The sequence below is a fragment of the Macaca fascicularis genome, chromosome 12, assembly GCF_037993035.2.
Source record: "Macaca fascicularis isolate 582-1 chromosome 12, T2T-MFA8v1.1".
Classification (NCBI taxonomy): domain Eukaryota; kingdom Metazoa; phylum Chordata; class Mammalia; order Primates; family Cercopithecidae; genus Macaca; species Macaca fascicularis.
In genome coordinates this window covers 21,645,235-21,667,196 of record NC_088386.1, presented here as the reverse complement: position 1 = coordinate 21,667,196, position 21,962 = coordinate 21,645,235, and the positions used below count along the sequence as shown (strand labels likewise).

At 46.6% G+C, this 21,962-nt stretch overlaps 1 protein-coding gene across 1 annotated transcript in view; it reads left to right on the top strand.

Annotated features, from left to right (window-relative positions):
• Nucleotides 1-2,709: 2,709 nt before the first annotated feature.
• Nucleotides 2,710-21,962, top strand: part of LCT (lactase) — a 56,405-nt gene continuing 37,152 nt past the window's right edge. Inside the window, exons 1-4 of the mRNA XM_005573041.5 lie at nucleotides 2,710-3,361; nucleotides 10,130-10,209; nucleotides 13,927-14,010; nucleotides 19,865-19,967. Of these exons, the coding sequence (XP_005573098.3) occupies nucleotides 2,722-3,361; nucleotides 10,130-10,209; nucleotides 13,927-14,010; nucleotides 19,865-19,967 (907 nt within the window). The 5' untranslated portion in view covers nucleotides 2,710-2,721. The remainder of the gene's footprint in view (nucleotides 3,362-10,129; nucleotides 10,210-13,926; nucleotides 14,011-19,864; nucleotides 19,968-21,962) is intronic.

Below are 21,962 nucleotides of genomic sequence, written 5' to 3'. Positions count from 1 at the left end.
CCACCACCACCACCAACAAAGATTCCCGCCGGGCACGGTGGCTCACGCCTGTAATCCCAGCACTTTGGGACGCCAAGGCGGGTGGATCACAAGATCAGGAGATCGAGACCATCCTGGCTAACATGGTGAAACCCCGTCTCTACTAAAAACACAAAAAAATTAGCCAGGCGTGGTGGCAGGTTCCTGTAGTCCCAGCTACTCGGGAGGCTGAGGCAGGAGAATGACGTGAACCCGGGAGGCGAAGCTTGCAGTGAGCCAAGATCGCGCCACTGCACTCCAGCCTGGGCGACACAGTGAAACTCTCAAAAAAAAAAAAAAGAAAAAAAAAGATTCCCAGGCTTCACCCTCTACAGTCTATGGAAAGTCATGGGAATCTATTTAAAAAAAAAAAAAGACACTATAAACCAAATTAAAAGATGGGAAAATTTTTCTATCATGTTTTAATATGTGATATCCAAAGTCCCATTAAGAATTTTTATATCAGTAATAAGATAAAAATGGAGAAAGGTTGTGAATATAAATCTCGGAAGGAAAATGCCCAATTAACACGAAGAGCTTCACCTCTTAAGTAATCAGAAAAAGAAAAACAAGCACATATTTACTTCAAAGCATGAAAAATGTAAAGTTTTATAATAGGCATTAGCAAGGCAGACAGATTCAGGCACACATCTAACTATATGTAGGATTTAAATTTGAAGAAGACTACCTTGGAAGACAATTGGCATTCAATCAATCAAAAACCATGTTTTTGAGACATGATCTTCCTATGTTGCCCAGACTGGCCTCAAGCTCCTGGGCTCAAGCAATCCTCCAGTCTCAGCCTCCGAAAGTACTGGCAAAATAGGCGTGAGTGACCATGCCCAGCCTGTATATAAGGATATTCATTTGCAGCATTGTTTGCAACACAAAAATTTAAAACCAACCGAAGTGTTTAATATGCAAGATGTTAATTTATGGTACATTCTTGCTGTGGAAAGCTGTGCATCTGTTAGAGGTGGGTCTATAAGTTCTGATATAGGCAGCGCTCTTTTTTTTGGGGGGGGAGGGGGGGACGGAGTCTCGCTCTGTCGCCCAGGCTGGAGTGCAGTGGCCGGATCTCAGCTCACTGCAAGCTCCACCTCCCGGGTTTACACCATTCTCCTGCCTCAGCCTCCCAAGTAGCTGGGACTACAGGCGCCCGCCACCTCGCCCGGCTAATTTTTTGTATTTTTTAGTAGAGACGGGGTTTCACCGTATTAGCCAGGATGGTCTCGATCTCCTGACCTCGTGATCCGCCCATCTCGGCCTCCCAAAGTGCTGGGATTACAGGCTTGAGCCACCGCGCCCGGCCTGGCAGGCAGAGCTCTTAAGAGCTGTCAGGTGAAGAAAAGAAGGCTGAAAAACTACACATGGCATGATTCCATATATGTTAAATTGTTTTATATTTTAAATGTTATACAAATGTTTCCATTTGTACATATGTAATAATAATGATCCCTGAGCAGTACTGTTCCATACATGCTACAAGAAAGACCCATTTAATCCCCACAGCCTATGATGAATTATCCACATTCTACAGGTGACAAAATTGAGGCACAAAGTTAACTAATTTTCATCAGATGAGATTTAAACCCAGGCATTCTGACTCCTGTATAACCATTAAGATATGCAGAGAAAGAAAACTGGAAAGATGCATATTGTTGAAGATACTTATTCTAGGAAGAGGAGGGGGGAGGGTGAAGGAATTTGCAAGTTTTTCATAGATGTTTCCATATTGTTCGAATCTCTTACAAAATGTGTTCAGCATATTTTTAAAGAGGGAAAATTTGGGGCAAAGGACTTATTTTTGTTGTATTATGTAAACAAATTTTTAAATAATTTGTGGCTGGGTGTGGTGGCTCACAGCTGTAATCCCAACACTTTGGGAGGCTGAGGCAAGAGGATCGCTTGAGCCCAGGAGTTCGAGACCAGCATGGGTGACATGGCAAAACTCCATCTCTACTAAAAGTACAAAAAATTAGCCAGTCGTGATGGCACACACCTATGGTCCCACCTACCCAGTATGCTGAGATGGGAGGATCGCTTAAGCCCAGGAAGTCAAGGCTGTAGTGAGCTGTGATCGCACCACTGCACTCCCACCTGGGCAACAGAGTGAGACCCTGTCACCAAAATAAATAAATAAATAAAAACTTGATAATTGTTTTCTTCAGACATTTTCCAGGTTCCTCTGCTTAAATTGTATAGGAAGTTTGAAGTTTTTGTGTTGGTCTTTATTTTTTTATTTTTTATTTTTTTTGAGATGGAGTCTCATTCTGTTGCCCAGGCTGGAATGCAGTGGCATGATCTCGGCTCACTGCAACCTCCGCCTCCCGGGTTCAGGTGATTCTCCTGCCTCAGCCTCCTGAGTAGCCGGGACTACAGACGCATGCCACTATGCCTGGCTAATTTTTTGTATTTTTAGTAGAGACAGGGTTTCCCCGTGTTAGCCAGGATGGTCTTGATCTCCTGACCTCGTGATCTGCCCGCCTCGGCCTCCCAAAGTGCTGGAATTACAAGTGCAAGCCACCGCACCCGGCCCTGATCTTTACATTTTTAAATATTGCATTAGTGAACCATGTACTGATTTTGTGATCATAGATAACCCAGTTAATTATTAAGTCTTAATTAATCACTTAGTATTTTACAACCTCAGTTGTTGTTATAAAGTAAGGGTTCCACATACCTTCTAACAGTTCCTAGAAAATGGAGCTGTCTTGGCATGTAGCCTTTATTGCCCTGCTAAGTGTTTCATGCTGGGGGTCAGACTGGGAGTCTGAGAGAAATTTCATTTCCACCGCTGGTCCTTTAACCAATGACTTGCTGCACAACCTGAGTGGGCCCCTGGGAGACCAGAGTTCTAACTTTGTAGCAGGGGACAAAGACATGTATGTTTGTCACCAGCCACTGCCCACTTTCCTGCCAGAATACTTCAGCAGTCTTCATGCCAGTCAGATCACCCACTACAAGGTATTTCTGTCATGGGCACAGCTCCTCCCAGCAGGAAGCACCCAGAATCCCGACAAGAAAACAGTGCAGTGCTACCGGCGACTGCTGGAGGCCCTCAAGACTGCACGGCTTCAGCCCATGGTCATCCTGCACCACCAGACCCTCCCGGCCAGCACCCTCCAGAGAACCGAAGTCTTCGCTGACCTCTTTGCCGACTATGCCACATTCGCCTTCCACTCCTTCGGGGACCTAGTTGGGATCTGGTTCACCTTCAGTGACTTGGAGGAAGTGATCAAGGAGCTTCCCCACCAGGAATCAAGAGCGTCACGACTCCAGACCCTCAGTGATGCCCACAGAAAAGCCTATGAGATTTACCATGAAAACTATGCTTCTCAGGGTGAGTACACATTGACCTGGTGGTGACCCCTCGACAGCCTTCATCACACACCTTCCCCGTCCTCCTTAGAGCAGATTTGGCGTTTCTCGCCACCCACCTTCAGCAGTCCTCTCATGTCTCTGCATAGGGAGAAATTAATAATGTATTGATTTCCCACTGGAGATAGGAAGGGGTACCTAATATGGCACAATGCTAAGCATTTCCTTTGAAAAATATCTTTGAGGCCAGGCACAGTGGCTCACGCCTGTAATCCCAGCACTTTGGGAGGCCGAGGTGGTTGGATCACTTGAGGTCAGGAGTTCGAGACTAGCCTGGCCAATATGGCAAAACCCCGTCTCTACCCAAAATACAAAAATTAGCCAGGGATGGTAGCAGGTGCCTGTAATCCCAGCTACTTGGGAGGCTTAGGCAGGAGAATCACTTGAACCTAGGAGGTAGAGGTTGCAGTGAGCCAAAATCATGCCACTGCACTCCAGCCTGGGCAACAGAGCAAGACTCCATCTCAAAAAAAAAAAAAAAAAATATATATATATATATATACACACATACACACACACACACATATACACACACAAACACATATGTACACACATACACACACACATATATATCTTTGAAACCCCCTTGCCCAGTCTTGACTTGGGCAAGCCCTGATTGTCTTTCTATCTTCCTTTCTATGTCCTGCTGCCTGACTTGGAGGCAAGGCTTCATGGTTCCTGTCCTTCCCCCTCAGCTCCCCTTTACTTACATGTCTTAGTTGGAGCTTGCATTCCAGCTTGGGAGACAGACAAATACAAGATGAAACAATTATATACCACAGGATGAGGAGTGCACAACTGTTAACTGTTCACATTCCTGCCTCCTAGGGGACTTGAAGTTCTGATCTGGAGGCCTAGGCTGTACCAGGACTTTTGTGATTTTAATCAATTCCCTAACTGTACATTAGGTACACCAATTTTGAGAACCAATTTTGCATTATGTATGCTTTCTTGTTTTTATTATATACTGTATACATACATATTTGTATATATAGTACCTGATATATATACATACTTCTATGTTCCAGTTTTTCAGTTTAACATATTTTATGACTATATTCTCATTTTATTAAACACTTGAGCCAGGCGTGGTGGTGGCTCATGCCTGTTAGGAGGCCAAGGCAGGAGGATTGCTTGAGGCCAGGAGTTGGAGACCAGCCTGGGCAACATAGCAAACCACCATCTCTAAAATAATAATAATAATTTACTCCAGTGCTGGAATAGTATTGCTTAAAACAAAGCAAAAACTTGAAAGCATAACTTTCAATGGTTTTATAGGTTCCCATTGTATAAATGGAGCATAAAGTTTAAACTATTTTCCTTATTTTTATATGTTTATTCTAATTTTCACTAGTTACAAGTTATGTTGCAATGACATTCCTATCTATAAACTATTTCCCACCTTCTGATAAATTCTTTTTGACAGAGTCTTAGAATTGAAACTACTAGGTAAAAAGATCTGCATTCTTTAAGATTTTAAAACATGGTACTAAATTATTTTACAGAAAAGTTATATAATCATTTATATGAACAGTTATAAAATTACTCTTCTAACCCCATTCTGTCAGTTTCAAATGCTATATTTTAGTACTAATTTAACAGTGAAAGCACTTATTTTCATCTCTTATTAATTTGCACGTATTTGATTATAGAGAGGTTAAACATTTTTTTCTTTTTTTTTTTTTTTTCTGAGATGGAGTCTCATTCTGTTGCCCAGGCTGCAGTGCAGTGGCACAATCTCGGCTCACTGCAAGCTCCACCTCCCGGGTTCAAGTGGTTCTCCTGCCTCTGCCTTCCCAGTGGCTGGGATTACGGCACGCACCACCACATCCGGCTAATTTTTGTATTTTTAGTAGAGATGGGGTTTCTCCTGTTGGCCAGGCTGGACTGGAAATCCTAACCTCAGGTGATCCGCCTGCCTCGGCCTCCGAAAGTGATGGGATTACAGGCTTGAGCCACCGCGCCCAGCCTTAAACATTTTTTTTTTCTATCTTAGAAAATAAGGTAGGACATTATAGCAGCCTTATTCACAATAGCGAAAAGGGGGAAGCAACCCAGATATCCGCTGATGGATGAATGGATAAACAAGATGTGGTGTAGACATAAAGTGGAATATTACTCCACCTTTATTAAAAAGGGAGGAAGTCTTGTCACATGCTACAACATGGATGAACCTTGAGGACATTATGCTACGTGAAGTAAGTCAGACACAAAAAGACAAATGCTGTATGATTCCACGTACAGGAGGAACCTAGAGCGGTCAAATTCATGGAGACAGGAAGGAGAATGACAGAGGCCAGGGGCTGGGGTAAGGGAGAAATGGAGAGCTGTTTAATGGGGATAGAGTTTCTGTTCTGAAAGATGAAAAAGTTCTGGAGATTGGTTGCACAACAATGTGAATATACTTAATAATACTGAACTGTACACTTACAAATAGTTAAGATGGTACTTTTTCTGTTATGTGTATTTTACCACTTTTTTTTTTTTTTCTTTTCTTTTCTTTTTTTTAAGGCAGGGTAAGGGAAGAAAGTGTGAGAGTGGCTGGGGATATTTTAGACAGAGTTGCCAGGAAGGCTGTTCCTGGGCCACCATTTGAGCAGTTGGGAATGCAGGGCGAGAGTGGGCTCGAGAAAGAGAAAAGCGGCCCAGTCTGAGGGAGAGCAGAGCTCTGGACACGGAGACAGTTGCCTGAACCTAGGAGCACCATGGAGAACCACTGTGCTCTTTGCAGAGCCTGTCTTGGGGCGGGTCAGCAAATAAACACAGAGATGTGTGTTGGCTCCAATCCTACTGAAGAAGCTCTGAGTAAAATAAACTTTGAAAGAATGAGGCCAGGCGCAGTGGCTCACATCTGTAACCCCAGTGCTTTGGGAGGCCAAGGTGGGCAGCTTGTTTGAGCTCAGAAGTTCGAGACTAGCCTGGCCAACGTGGTAAAACCCCATCTCTCCTAAAAAAAAAAAAATCACAAAAGTTCTCTTGTAGCTGGGATTACACACACATACCAGGTGTGGTAGTGTGCGTGTGTAATCCCAGCTACAAGGGAGGATGAGGTGGGAGAATCGCTGGAACCCGGGCAGCAGAGGCTGCAGTGAGCCAGAATCACGCAGTGAGCCAAGATCACACCACTGCACTCCAGCCTAGGTGACAGGGCCAGACCCTGGAAAAAAAAAAAAAAAAAGGAAAGAAAGAAAAAGAAGAAAGGAAGGAGAGAGAGAGAGAGAAGAAAGAGAAGAAGAGAAAGAGGAAAGAGAAAGAAAAAGAAAGAAAGAGGAGAAAGAAAAAGAAAGAACTAATGAACAAATGAAAGAAAGAAACAGAAAAGAAAATAAAAAAGAATGAAAGACTACAGAAGAAGCAGGATTGAAAAATAATAATAAAAAGAAAGAAGGAAAGATGGTATCATCCCAAATAAATAAAAATCTTATTTTGAGGATGGATGCACAAAATTCTTTAAATTATAAAACTATATGTACATGTTTATTTAAATGTTTTCCATATTTTATTTTTACTTTTCATCAGGTGACTAAAGACTTTCTTTTTAAACTCATATCTTCCTTCTTTTCTTCTGCTTATTTCTCCTACCCTTCATTTTGTGTTTCCCCAAATATCTGTCCCCAATATCATGCAAGACACAGAATAAGTTCTCTTTTTCAGTCTTCTTACTATTTCAAAAAGTGGTTTTTCTTCCCTCTCTCTCCCTCATGCTCACTTTCCTTCGAAGTCCAATCCTATAGACTTATTGTTCTTTTAAAAATGTATTATTTGATATACATCAAAAATGTTATATAACATAGCTTGATTAAAAGCAAAAAAAAAAAAAAACCCATAAGAAATGCCAATGAACCGACTACTTAATCCAACAATTAAAATAGAACAGAATACCGCTTCACACCTACGAGGAGGGCTGTAATTAAAAAGACAGACTATAACAGTGCTGGTGACACTGTAGAGTGAATGGAACCTGAGTACACTGCTGGGGCCATGAACAACGGTGCAGCCACTTTGGAAAACAGCCCAGCACTTCCTCAAACTTTAGAGTTAACATATGGCTTAACAATTCCTCTTCTAGGGATATATCCAAGTGAAATGAACAAATGTCCAAACAAAAATGTGTACACAAACATTCATAGCAGTGTAATTCATAAAAACCAAAAGTGGAAACAATGACCATCAACTGATGGATAAATAAAATGTAGTATTACTATATCCATACAATAGAATATTATTCAGCCAGAAAAAGAAAGAAGTTATTTTGTTTATTTATTTATTTTTTAGACAGAGTCTCGCTCTGTCACCCAAGCTGGAGTTCAGTGGTGCGATCTTGGCTCACTGCAACCTCCACCTCCCAAGTTCAATCAATTTTCCTGCCTCAGCCTCCCAAGTAGTTGGCACTACAGGCATGCACCACCATGCCCGGCTAATTTTTTTGTATTTTTAGTAGAGACGGGGTTTCACCATGTTAGCCAGGCTGGTCTCGAACTCCTGACCTCAAGTGATCCTCCCACCTCGGCCTCCCAAAGTGCTGGGATTATAGGTGTGAACTACCATGCTTGGCCAGAAAGAAGTTCTGATATATGATACAACATTGATGAACCTTGAAAACATGCTAGTGAAAGCGGCCAGTCACAACCACGTATTTACATTTACTATATATATATATATATATTTTTTTTTTTTTTTTTTTGAGATGGAGTCTGGCTCTGTCACCCAGGCTGGAGTGCAGTGGCGCGATCTCGGCTCACTGCAAGCTCCGCCTCCCGGGTTTATGCCATTCTCCTGTCTCAGCCTCCCGAGTAGCTGGGACTACAGGCGCCCGCCACCTCGCCCGGCTAGTTTTTTGTATTTTTTAGTAGAGACGGGGTTTCACCGTGTTAGCCAGGATGGTCTCGATCTCCTGACCTCGTGATCCGCCTGTCTCGGCCTCCCAAAGTGCTGGGATTACAGGCTTGAGCCACCGCGCCCGGCCTACAATCTATATTTACATTTACAACAAATGTCCCGAATAGGCAAATGTATAGAGACACTAAAGTAGATTAGCGGTTTATTCCGCGGAAGTGATGATGGTTTGAAGTCTGGAAACCTGTGGAATGTGAAACAGATCCATGGAGCACAACCATTAAATAACTGGGAAACAACATCATCTTGTCAGAATGAGAACTAAATATCTCCCAGTGATATTCCATGCTCAGAAGTATTTCAAAGATTCGTTGTGCTTATCAAAATAAGCACCATTGTAGTTGGTAATGGTTGTTTGTGGTGGTTTCATTGGCAGGGGATCTATCTTCTGTAAAGAATTTGAATGAATATGGTCCTATTGTTAAAATCTGAAACTGCGGTTTTATTCAATTTTTGTTTCGTGTTTCCAAATCACAGGTCTGAGCCCTTTCTATCCACCCAGTCCTAAGCTTGATACTTGGAGGGATTACATAAATGTTTAAATTTTGCTCCTCAAGGAACATCCAATGTGGGCTGAAAATTTATATCCATCGACAGCAACACAGAGCGGCTGAGCCATCCCAGCACCACGCAGTGTTTCTCAAATTACGGTCTGAGGACCATTGTGTTGGAATCCCCCGAGAAGTGTGTTAAAATGCTTGCGCCTGGGCCCACTCTACTCTGCTCACTCTGAATCTCCGAGGGCAGGGCCTGAAATTGGCTTTTTTTTTTTTCTTTTTGAGACGGAGTCTCACTCTGTTGCCCAGGCTGGAGTGCAGTGGTGAGATCTAGGCTCACTGCAACCTCTGTCTCCTGAGTTCAAGCAGTGCTCCAGCCTCAGCCTCCCAAATAGTCGGGATTACAGGCGCACTCCACTCCTAATTTTTGTATTTTTAGTAGAGACAGGGTTTCACCATGTCGGCCAGGCTGGTCTCGAACTCCTAACCTCAAGCGATTCACCCACCTCGGCCTCCCAAAGTGCTTGGATTACAGGCGTGAGCCACCGTGCCCAGCCTGAAATTGGCATTTTAACAATCTCGGTAGGTGACTGTGATGTACACAACAGTTTGAGAACCACTGTTATGTCATCCAATGTCAAAACAAGTGGGTACAAGCCACACATGCTAATATTTCCTTGTTTCTCCCCTCAATGCCCGGTAGGGGCTGTAGTGATATTTTCCCATGAATAAGGATCAGGGAACAGCAGTTTCCTGAGAGCACCCTGACTTTAAAAAGAAGTTTAGGAATGGGCACAGTGGCTCATGCCTGTAATCCCAGCACTTTGAGAGACCAAGGCGGGAGAAGTGCTTGAGCCCAGGAGTTTGAGATCAGCCTGGAAAATATAATGACACCATATCTCCACAAAAAATTTAAAAACTAGCCAGGCATGGTAGTGCATAACTGTAGTCCCAGCTACTCAAGAGCCTGAGGCAGGAGGATCGCTTGAGTCTGAGAGGCAAAGACTGCAATAAGGTGAGATCACACCACTGCACTCCAGCCTGGGCGACAGCAAGACCCTGTCTCAAAAAAAAAAAAAAAAAAAAAAGAAGTTTAGGAAGGAGTCCTCTCCTTGCCAACTTTCCAACTGCTCTGCATTTCATAGTCCTGATTTTCACAAACTCTCTAACGGAACATTATTTTTTTTAAGCCACCTTTTCTTCTACAATCTTTCAGCTAGAGTAAAGTCACGTGGATGACTTCTTCGGGTCCATAGGAAATGAATCCCCCAGTGGTTTCCGCAGTCAGAGCCTCCCGCCCTCGCTCACCTGCTGCTCATGTCTCTGGTTGGTTTCAGGCGGAAAACTCTCTGTTGTCCTGCGAGTTGAAGATATCCCGGAGCTCCTGCTAGAACCACCCATATCTGCGCTTGCCCAGGTGACAGCAGCCCAAAAATATACCTGTAACATCCAAGGAGAGTTTATTTTAATTTTTTAAAAACGAGAAGTTTTGGTCTGTTTGGTTTGACATTTCTGTAAATACCTCAGAATGAGTGGTATATATTCTCTAGGTTCATAATTACCTTAGAAACAAAATCTTGAAGCTGCAGCTCCTGCTTGGTCAAGTGTCGGCATCCCTGCAGGAAGGAGTCACTTGCCTCTGCTTGCTCTGATTTTTGAGTCCAAGATAGCTTACAGGAGAAGGGATGAAATTATGGCAAAACAGGTACTAGGTTTATAAAGGGGTTTTTAAAAAACGTGCACCTGGCCGAACACGGTGGCTCACGTCTGTAATCCCAGCACTTTGTCGGGGGAGGTGGGAGAGTTGTTTGAGCCCAGGAGTTCGAGACCAGCCTGGGCAACATGGCAAAACTCCCTCTCTACTAAAAATACAAAAATTAGCAAGGCATGGTGATATATGCCTGTAGTCCCAGCTGCTCGGGAGGCTGAGGTGGGAGGATCACTTTAGCCCTGGAAGTCAAGGCTGCAGTGAACTGTGATCATATCTCCAGCCTGGGTGACACAGCAAGACCCTGTCTAGAAAAAAAAAAAAATTTTTTAATGTTCATACATCCTCTATCACTTTTTATTTTTTATTTTTAGTTATTTATTTTTTTAGAGACAGGGTTTTGTGGCCTTCTCTGTCACCCAGGCCAGAGTGCAGTGGCATGATCACAGCTCACTGAAGCCTCAACTTCCAACTCCTGGCCTTGAGCAATCCTCCCACCTCAGCCTCCCAAAGTGTTGAGATTATAGGCATGAGCCGCCACGTCCAGCCAACTATCACTTTTTAACTATAATTTATATTTTTAATTTTTTTTTTTTTGAGATGGAGTTTCATTCTTGTTGCTCAGGCTGGAGTGCAGTGGCACGGTCTCAGCTCACTGCAATCTCTGTCCCCTGGATTCAAGCGATTCTCCTGCCTCAGCCTCCCAAGTAGCTGGGATTACAGGCATGTGCCACCACGCCCAGCTAATTTTGTATTTTTAGTAGAGATGGGGTTTCACCATGTTGGTCAGGCTTGTCTCAAACTCCTGACCTCGGGCGATCCACCTGCCTCGGCCTCCCAAAGTGCTGGAATTACAGGCTTGAGCCACCACGCCCAGCCTTTAACTATATTTTTAAAAGAAAAATCAAAATAATCTGAGAAGTGAACAGCTTTGGGCCCCCTTGGGCTGCTGGGCAGTCTGGAAGCCATGGGAACCACTGCTGGCCTCCAGTTCTGCAGCATCGCCCTGGCGCTGTAGAGATGTGGTGCTGCTCATTGGCGTCTGTGCGGTGATGGGGGCCCCAGGAGTCAGGGTCCAGTCTTCAGATTTTCCAGTTCAAACACGATGGAACCAAGACCTGATAAGGTTCTGGAGGGACAACTCCAAGGCTGATTGCATGGACAGAATGGCATCTAAATTAGTTTACAGAGGGAGATAACTGCTATCAGTTATGAACACAGGAGGCCAAAGTGCTGATCAGAAAAATGCTTGTCAAGAAATAGCCTTTGGGCCGGGCGCGGTGGCTCACGCCTGTAATCCCAGCACTTTGGGAGGCCGAGGCGGGCGGATCACAAGGTCAGGAGATCGAGACCACGGTGAAACCCCGTCTCTACTAAAAATACAAAAAAAAATTAGCCGGGCGCGGTTGTGGGCGCCTGTAGTCCCAGCTACTCGGTAGGCTGAGGCAGGAGAATGGCGTGAACCCGGGAGGCGGAGCTTGCAGTGAGCCGAGATCGCGCCACTGCACTCCAGCCTGGGCGACAGAGCGAGTCTCAAAAAAAAAAAAAAAAAAAAAAAAAAAAGAAATAGCCTTTGTACTGGTCTCTGCCCCAGTCCATGCTGTGCAATGCTTCTGGTAATCTTCTGAAAGCACAGTTCTGACCCGTTCCCTGCTGGGAAGCCACACTCCCGAGTGGGACGAATCCTGCAGGATCCTCCAGTGCATGAACGTGTGGGTGTCTCTCTCTCTGGCCTCACCTCCTATTTTGCCCGTGTGAGTGCTATGCTTGCTTCCTACTCTCCTGCATCCCCTACTGGACGTCCTTCCTGTCTTCCTGTCTTCCTCAAATCTCCTTCCAGCAAAATTTTCTCCATTGTTAACATACACGTAACTGTGCTCTCCAGCGGAGGCCTCGCTCAGTAACACTCCCTCACTCGCCCTGTTGCGCTCTCTCCCCACCCGGACCCTTAGCCATTGCTTTAGACCAGTGGTTCCCAAGCTCGAGTGGGCATCAGAACCACCTAGAGAGCTAGGAGAGAGCACAGAGACCAAGGCTTAATGTGGTGGGACCCACCTGGGCCTGCACAGGCATCCCAAGTCCCCAGGTGAGTCTAATCCCCAGCAAGGCATGAGAACCACTGGTACGGGCTTCTCATGGCATGTCTGACTTTCTGCCTTCTCCTCGTGTGATTGGTGCATTTGCTAACCCTCCCTATTAAAGGTGTAAACCTCTGTGGATATTATTTATCTCTAAATGTGAATCCCTACCCACCATCCCAGCACAGTGTGACTTTCGGAGGTAGGCACTCAGTGACAATGTGTTGTGCAGAATTGACAGACACAAGCAAGAGCTGCGAGGGTGGGCAGGGGACACTGGACCAATATCTGCCAGAGTGGCCTTTAGTGAACACTGATGACAACTGAGAAAGCAACAGGGAGCCAGTGGTGAACCACTTATTAACCCATTTATGCCTGAGGTTGCAATTTTTTGAACTTTTGCAATCAGACCTTAGCGATGACCTTGAGCAGTAGGATATAAGTAACACCCACAGGCCTAGCATTCCAATAACGGAACACTAGGCATTAAGGTGCACAGAGCACTTGGTTCTGACCAGGTGCTGTGAACCATAGTCCTTGTCTCGAAGAAGCAGATGATCTGTGGGAGGGATAAGACAGGTAATGATCTAATCATGCCAAGGGTAGAAAGGTACAGTCTACCAGGCTCATGGAGGGGAGCGGAGCATTGGGGGTGGTGAGGGTAGTGGCAGCATGGTGGTGTCTTCCTGTGTAGACTCTGTGGATCTGAAGTTCTTTGAGCCCACGCGGGCCAGAGACAGGGCAGAGGGGACATCCTCATCGGATGCGTGGATGGGGGAGTTGACGACCAGGACCATGAGGGTTGTGCTCTGCTAAAGAGGATGTCCCCAGGGCATCCTCCACAGGCCCTAGCTCTTGGCCTGGCTAGGGATAACTGGGGGTGAACTTCAAACCGTGGCCTGAAATTAAAACCAAAACCAAAAACCCAGCAGGATTCACAGGGATGACTGTGGAGCCGTGCTTGGCTGAAGGCTCTACCGCCCCCATCCTGGCCAAGTGCTAGAGTCTGTGGAGGAAGTGCCGGGGGCAGCCCTGGCCTCCAGCTCCCTCCCATTTCTGGCATTCACACATTCACTGAGCCATCAACACTGCGTGCTTTCTGTGTGCTGAGCACAGAGGCAAATGGATGAGCACGTAGGTAATGCATTTCCCAACAACACACAGGCACAGGCATCCCCCCGCCACTCTACACACGCACACACACACTTTCTCATTCCATCTCCATCTTTTCCTTTGGAAAATCCCGCTTTGGAATATTCAGTTTAGTGATAAGGGGAGAAACAAAAAAGCATATTTCCGAGAGTCTTGACACTGCTTAGGCTCTAATGACCCTATTTACTATTTCCAGGACACGGTTGATTTCCTCTCTCTTGATTTGTCTTATGAATGCCAAAATGAGGCAAGTCTGCGGCAGAAGCTGAGTAAATTGCAGGTAATTTGAGCCCTTTTCCCCACTGATGATGAATGCTGCGAAGGTTTCAGAGAGCAGATTAGACATTTAATGCTTTGACTACTGCATAAACTGAACTTCCATCAACACTCAGAGATCTGCTGAGTTGAGTCTGGGGAGATTTTTGTTGCAAGCATCCTTAGAGAACATCGGATGTTAGGTAGTCTTTCCTAGAAAGGATATGAGGGTTAGCTTGTTAAGATAAATATTTACATAAATCCTCTGCTTTCTTGTGTAGAAATCTGCCCAGAATCGAGATTCTAGGGTTCATTCTGAGTTTTAAAAAGGCAATTCATCCGTGGGGGTGATGGTTGCATAACGATGTGAATCTACTTAACGCCACTGAACTACACATTGAATGGTTATGACGATAATTTTTTTTTTTAAGATGGAGTCTTCCTCAGTTGCCCAGGCTGGAGTGCAGTGGTGCAATCTTGACTCACTGCAGCCTCTGCCTCCTGAGTTCAAGCGATTCTCCTGCTTCAGCCTCTCCAGTAGCTGGGACTACAGGAACACACTAACATGCCTGGCTAATTTTTGTATTTTTGGTAGAGGCAAGGTTTCACCATGTTGGTCGTGCTGGTCTCAAACTCCTGACCTAAAGTGATCCGCGCCCGTCGGCCTCCCCAAGTGCTGGGATTACAGGTGTGAGCCACTACACCTGGCCCGTAAATTTTTTCTTTAAGTCTATTTTACCACATTTTTTAAAAAACAAACATTTCATACCAAGGTCTACTAAATCAGATCCCAGCTGTCTGGACCTTCCAGTAAGCTCAGGACTCCCTCCTGTACCCAGTACTGCTTTTCTCAAGTCTAATGATGTGGGCTCATTAGAGAAAGTATATTAGGAGCCTCCTATCCAACTACCAGGTTTCTCTCTTAGGCTTGGTCACTGCTGTGTGACTTACTTGCTTCATTCCCTACAGTCACAACTATTCCCCCAACGCAAGGTGTATCTGATGGTGCCCATGTTTTCTCCTGCACCTTCTGAGTGCTGGCAGTGTTCCTATAACCCTGGAGAGCTGCCTTCCTGTGGGCCTTTCCAAGGATGTCTGGCCACTGGAATGCACCCACATTGGACCTCCTGCCTCTGCAGGTTTGGGCATAAAGCCACTCCCCGCTGCTTTCAGCCTGTGCCTCCCACGAGGCAGGTAGAGCAGCCCCCATCACTCACCTCTGGTTTTGAATCCCACCATCTCCGTCACCAAGGAGGATGGTTTACCTGAGGAATTATCCCTTAAAAGGCCAAGTTTGGCCGGGCACAGTGGCTCACGCCTGTAATCCCAGCACTTTGGGAGGCCGAGGCGGGTGGATCACAAGATTAAGAGATTAAGACCATCCTGGCCAACATGGTGAAAACCTGTCTCTACTAAAAATACAAAAATTAGATGGGCGTGGTGGCACACACCTGCAGTCCCAGCTACTTGGGAGGCGGAGGCAGAAGAATCACTTGAACCTGGGAGGCGGAGGTTGCAGAGAGCCGAGATTTCGCCACTGCACTCCAGCCTGGTGACAGAGACAGACTCCATCTCAAAAAAAAAAAAAAAAAAAAAAAAAAAAGGCCATGGACCCTCCATTTTACCTGAGGCAGAGTGATTGAAATGGACAAATTAGCACCAGTCCAATCCCAATGTCTGTGTGTCTCCAGCTGCCTGTGTAGGCACTGCTGCTTTTGTTATCTACAAATAATGAGATGATCTAATTCAGGGGTCCCCAGCCCCCAGGCCAAGCACCAGTACTGGTTCATGGCCTGTTAGGAACCCGGCTGCACGGCAGGAGGTGAGTGGCAGGCCAGCAAGCATTACCACCTGAGCTCCACATCCTGCCAGATCAGCGGCCGTATTAGATAGGAGCACAAACCCTATTGGGAACTGCGCATGCGAGGGATCCAGGTTGCGTGCTCCTTATGAGAATCTAATGCCTGATAACCTGAGGTAGAACAGTTTCATCCCCAAATCAGCCCTCCCACCTCCCCCAAGTCTGTGGAAAAATTGTCTTCCACGAAACCAGTCCCTGGTTCCAAGAATGTTGGGGACCACTGATCTAATCAAAGGCGACAGATGTAGCCACAAAGACATCTGAGTAACAGCTATATAATTTTAGTGCTTGCTTATCCCAGACACCTGGGAGGCCCTTCATCCTCACATCATCTCAACCCCTCAAAACCCACTCTAAGGTTTAAACAATCTCACCAAGGTGGTGAGCTCCAGGGTTGGATTTGAACCAGGGCTTTCTCATTCGAAGACACCGCACTGTCTCTTCAAAAGAAAAATAAGTCTCACACCTGCAATCCCAGCACTTTGGGAGGTTGAGGCAGGCGGATCACTTGAGGCCGGGAGTTCAAGACCCGCCTGCCCGACATGGGGAAACCCTGTCTCTACTAAATACAAAAATTAACCAAGTATAGTGGCGCGCACCTGTAATCCCAGCTCCTTGGGAGACTGAGGCACAATAACCGCTTGAACCCGGGAGGTGGAGGTTGCAGTGAGCCGAGATGGCGCCCCTGCACTCCAGCCCAGGGAACAGAGAGAGACTCATTTCGGAAAAAAAAAAAGAAAAAGAAGTCCAAGGGTTGGGAACATGATGATGAGGGTGGTATTTTAAAATCACATATGATCAATTTCAGTTGTTTTTGTGAATGCCTCACCTGAGCCTAAACTTGCTTGCGACCCAGGGCCTGTGCTCGTGGGCTGGCTGACAAGGTTTCTGGGCCTTGTTTAGCACTCTAGTGTCCTCGAGGTCTGCTTGTGCCTGTGATGACTAAAGCTGCCTTTTGTCCTCCTCATGGAATTAAACCAGAGCTTGTTGCTAGGCTAGCAGGTTTGGACACAGCTGCCATTTTAAAACCATCTCTGTTGTGCGGAGGTTGCGTGCCTCTGACAGGCAGTCAGCAGGGGCACTGCATGGCTGGTACTTGAGGATATGATTTTCAGTCTCTTCCCTTTTTCCATCACAACATTTTTTTTTTTTTGAGATGGAGTCTCGCTCTGTCACCCAGGCTGGAGTGCCCCTGTGGCATGATCTCAGCTCACTGCAACCTGCACCTCCTGGGTTCAAGCGATTCTCCTGCCTCAGCCTCCCGAGTAGCTAGGATTACAGGAGACTGCCACCATGCCTGACTTTTTTTTTTTTTTTGTATTTTTAGTAGAGACGGGGCTGGTCTCCAACTCCTGGACTCAAGTGATCCACCCCTCTCGACCTCCTAAAGTGCTGGGATTATAGGCATGAGCCACCGCACCCGGCCCTGGCTACCATGTTTTCAAGACACTTCTACCAGTGTCTGGGAAAAGCACTGAAACTTCAGTCTGTAGCTGGCCAGTCAAATAATAAAACTCTCCCTGGACAAACTTAGCAGCCATTTATAAATGCTCTGCAATGGTTATGTATTCCTTTTACTTCCTTGGGTGGGGTTGGACCCTCAGAGGCAACCTCAAAGATTTGGAAATGACAGCTGAGCTTGAGAGGACACTGCTCCTTCCTGGGATTGTGGTCTCATGCCCGGTAGCATTTCCCATGCACAGTTACCACGCCCAGGACAGGAAGAACAGCTGAACCTGCCCTGAGAACAGGAGCTGAGTTGTGTCCACAGGAGCCTGAATCGCACTGCCCACCTTCCCAATGTCCCCTCCCTCCCCATCCCAGAACCCCACCCTCCCCTTGAAGGGGCCGCTTCCTGTGGGCTGCGAGGGAAGAGGGCGAAAGCAGGGCAGGGAGGAGCAGGCACCTGCTCCCATTCCCACCCTCTCCCCAGAGCACCTGCACAGCCCTCTCTGAGCCCCAGGGGCCCTCAGCAGCCACTCCCCAACGGCACACAGCTGTCTGAGGGCCTGAGAACAGCCTCCAGCCCAGCAATGAAGAGCTGTGGCACACCCCTGGGTTCTCAGTTCTACAGGAGGCACACGAGGAGGTCCCACATCCACTTATCAGAAAAAGCTGTGCTCCCAGGGAGTTCTCCACTTGGCAGAAGGCAGGCCGGGGGCCTCCGAGGCTCCTCTACCTCTCCAGCCCTGGGACATCACCGGCTGCCTCATGGCATATCCGTCTTTCAGGAAGGAGAAAACCCTTGCTTCCCTAAGCGCGCCACCCTGGGCCATTTGTCCCCACTGCGTTGACCCAGCACAGGGAGGGATGGGACCTGTGTGGAGTCACAGCTCCACTAACTACGAGGTCATGGGCAACCCGCTCGGCCTCTCGAACTTCTGACTCCCCATCTGTAAAGACAGGACATTGTCACAGGTGGCTATGAGAAAGTAAAGACTATGCCTGGCTCCTTTTAAAGGAGTTACTATTGGTAACTTTTGGTAGCTTTTAGTTGTTCAGAGGAGGAAAAAATTACTGTGAGTAAAATGACCAAACTCTAACCCCTGCAAAAAAAGATAATTTAAAGTGAAGTCAAACAGCATGTCAGTCTGAGACGTTTTCCTTGATACTGAAATGGCTAGAAATAAGGAGAGGAAATTACATTTGCTTCCATTTTAACGATGACAGCTAATATAACTTTTTTTTTTTTTTTCTTTTTGTTGGGATGGAACCTGGCTCTTGTTGCCCAGGCTGAAGTGCAGTGGTTCACTGCAACCTCTGCCTCCTGAGTTCAAGCAATTCTCCTGTCTCAGCCTCCCAAGTAGCCGATATTACAGGCGTGAACCACCAAGCCCAGCTAATTTTTGTATTTTTGATAGAGATAGTGTTTCGCCATGTTGGTCAGGCTGGTCTTGAACTCCTGACCTCAGGTGATCCGCCCACCTCGGCTTCCCAAAGTGCTGGGATTACAGGTGTGAGCCACCACACCCTCGGGGCTGCTATAACTTTTTGTTTTGGAAAATTTCTGACATCCAAAAGTAGAAAGAAAGTATGATGAACTCCTATGAAGTCATCTCCAACTGCAAGAGCTATTGGCTCATAGCTAATCTTCTTTCACCTAACTCGTAACTTCTATCTCCCAAACTAGATTTTTTTTTTTTTTTTTTTTGAGACAGAGTCTCGCTCTGTCGCCCAGGCTGGAGTGCAGTGGCCGGATCTCAGCTCACTGCAAGCTCCGCCTCCCGGGTTCATGCCATTCTCCTGCCTCAGCCTCCCGAGTAGCTGGGACTACAGGCGCCCGCCACCTTGCCGGGCTAGTTTTTTGTATTTTTTAGGAGAGACGGGGTTTCACCGTGTTAGCCAGGATGGTCTCGATCTCCTGACCTCGTGATCCACACGTCTCGGCCTCCCAAAGTGCTGGGATTACAGGCTTGAGCCACCGCGCCCGGCCTAGATTTTTAATTTAAAAAAAACAAACAAACATTTTTTTAGAGACAGGATCTTGCTCTGTCACCCAGGCTGGAGTGCAGTGGTGCGATCATAGCTCACTGCAGCCTTGAACTCCTGGGCTCAAGCAATCCTCCTCGCTCAGCCTCCCAAGTAGCTGGAACTACAGGCATGCACCACCATACCCAGCTAACCAAACTGGATTATTGTGAAGCAAATCCCAGACATCCATAGATATGGCAATGGTGGCCTCTTAACTAAGCTTCTAAAGTAGCACAGACTCTGGATGTGAGCAGTGGCCTTGTTCCTGATCCTAACACCGTGCCTGGCTCTAAGAGGTGCTCTGTAAGCCTGAGATGAAGGAAGAGGTGAAGGTGGGGGTTGGTGGGGAGGGGAGACTATGTTATTGAAACTTGTAGATCTTTCTCTTTCAGAGTCTAGAGTCAGCTCCTTTAATTAACTGAGATAGTTAGAGGTCATTTCCAAAGCCAGAGTAAGTGCTACAACTTCTCATCTTGAAACTCTGTCCCTGTTATCAAGATGCTTTCCAGGAGGCTTCAGTTCACTTGCTAGTCCTTCTCTTTTTCAGACCATTGAGCCAAAAGTGAAAGTTTTCATCTTCAACCTAAAACTCCTGGACTGCCCCTCCACCGTGAAGAGCCCAGCCAGGCTGCTCTTCAGCCTTTTGGAAGGTGAGTGGGCCATTGCTGAAGAGGTTTCAAGTGCCATTTGGTGCACTGGTGCGCTGGATAGCAGTCTTGAAAGTCCGGGGTTCCAATGGGAGGAGGAGCATGGGAGGAAGCCTAGTCTAAGAGCCCACCCCAGATTGGGTTAGTGTACTATGCCTTCCTACTAATGGTCCCTTGTGACCATCCCCCATTGACCCAAGAAAGAGGAGAGGTTCTGCACAAGGATGCCTCTTATGGACATAAAGATAGTCAGGCCTCAGCTGTGAGTTGTAAGCATGGAAACTCATCTTTGCCTCCTTTCATTACCTCTCCCTCCAAGGTCTCTCATCTCTGCTCCTCTTGGCAGGGCTTTCTTGTGCCCCTCTCTCTCCAGCCAGCTCTCTCTACTTACCCTTGTTCTGTGTCCCCATTATCAGTTTGCGCATGGCCCTGGTGGGTACCTGACAAAGATGCTAAGAACTTTCAAGTGTGGGACTCACGGGTCAAGGGCCATCTTCCTAGTGTCTCTTAGTTCAAATTCTTGAGAGTGAATCTGAGTGCTGGCCATGGATCAGGAGGCTGCTCCTGGTCCAATCAAGTCAGGGGAAAGGTGGGGTCTATGACAGCATTGAGGTTGGCAGTCACTGGACACTCTGCAAGAAGGGAGGAAGGGGCAGAGGGGAATGTGCCTGAGGGCCCTGATATTCAGGTCTGTCACTCCTGTCCACAGGCCAGAGTATGGGAGAAGTCAGTAGTGTTCTTTCTACCACTATATATTAGTCTGTCTTATGTTGCTATAATAGAATACTCTAGATTGTGTAATTTATAAAGAAAAAAGGTTTATTTAGCTCATGGTTCTGGGGACTGGGAAGTTCAAGATCAGGCAGCCACATCTGGTCAGCTTCTGGTGAGGGCCTCATGCTGCATCCTAACATGGCAGAGAAGTGGAAGGGGAAGCAAGTGTCTGCAAATAGATTAAACACCAGAGGCAGCCTCACTTTATAACAGCCACTGTCATGGTAACTAATCCGGTCCCATGTGAGTGAGTGGGAACCACTGTCATGGTAACTAATCCAGTCCCATGTGAGTGAGTGGGAACCACTGTCATGGTAACTAATCCAGTCCCATGTGAGTGAGTGGGAACCACTGTCATGGTAACTAATCCAGTCCCATGTGAGTGAGTGGGAACCACTGTCATGGTAACTAATCCAGTCCCATGTGAGTGAGTGGGAACCACTGTCATGGTAACTAATCCAGTCCCATGTGAGTGAGTGGGAACCACTGTCATGGTAACTAATCCAGTCCCATGTGAGTGAGTGGGAACCACTGTCATGGTAACTAATCCAGTCCCATGTGAGTGAGTGGGAACCACTGTCATGGTAACTAATCCAGTCCCATGTGAGTGAGTGGGAACCACTGTCATGGTAACTAATCCAGTCCCATGTGAGTGAGTGGGAACCACTGTCATGGTAACTAATCCAGTCCCATGTGAGTGAGTGGGAACCACTGTCATGGTAACTAATCCAGTCCCATGTGAGTGAGTGGGAACCACTGTCATGGTAACTAATCCAGTCCCATGTGAGTGAGTGGGAACCACTGTCATGGTAACTAATCCAGTCCCATGTGAGTGAGTGGGAACCACTGTCATGGTAACTAATCCAGTCCCATGTGAGTGAGTGGGAACCACTGTCATGGTAACTAATCCAGTTCCATGTGAGTGAGTGGGAACCACTGTCATGGTAACTAATCCAGTCCCATGTGAGTGAGTGGGAACCACTGTCATGGTAACTAATCCAGTCCCATGTGAGTGAGTGGGAACCACTGTCATGGTAACTAATCCAGTCCCATGTGAGTGAGTGGGAACCACTGTCATGGTAACTAATCCAGTCCCATGTGAGTGAGTGGGAACCACTGTCATGGTAACTAATCCAGTCCCATGTGAGTGAGTGGGAACCACTGTCATGGTAACTAATCCAGTTCCATGTGAGTGAGTGGGAACTCACTCACTCCCTGGAGCCT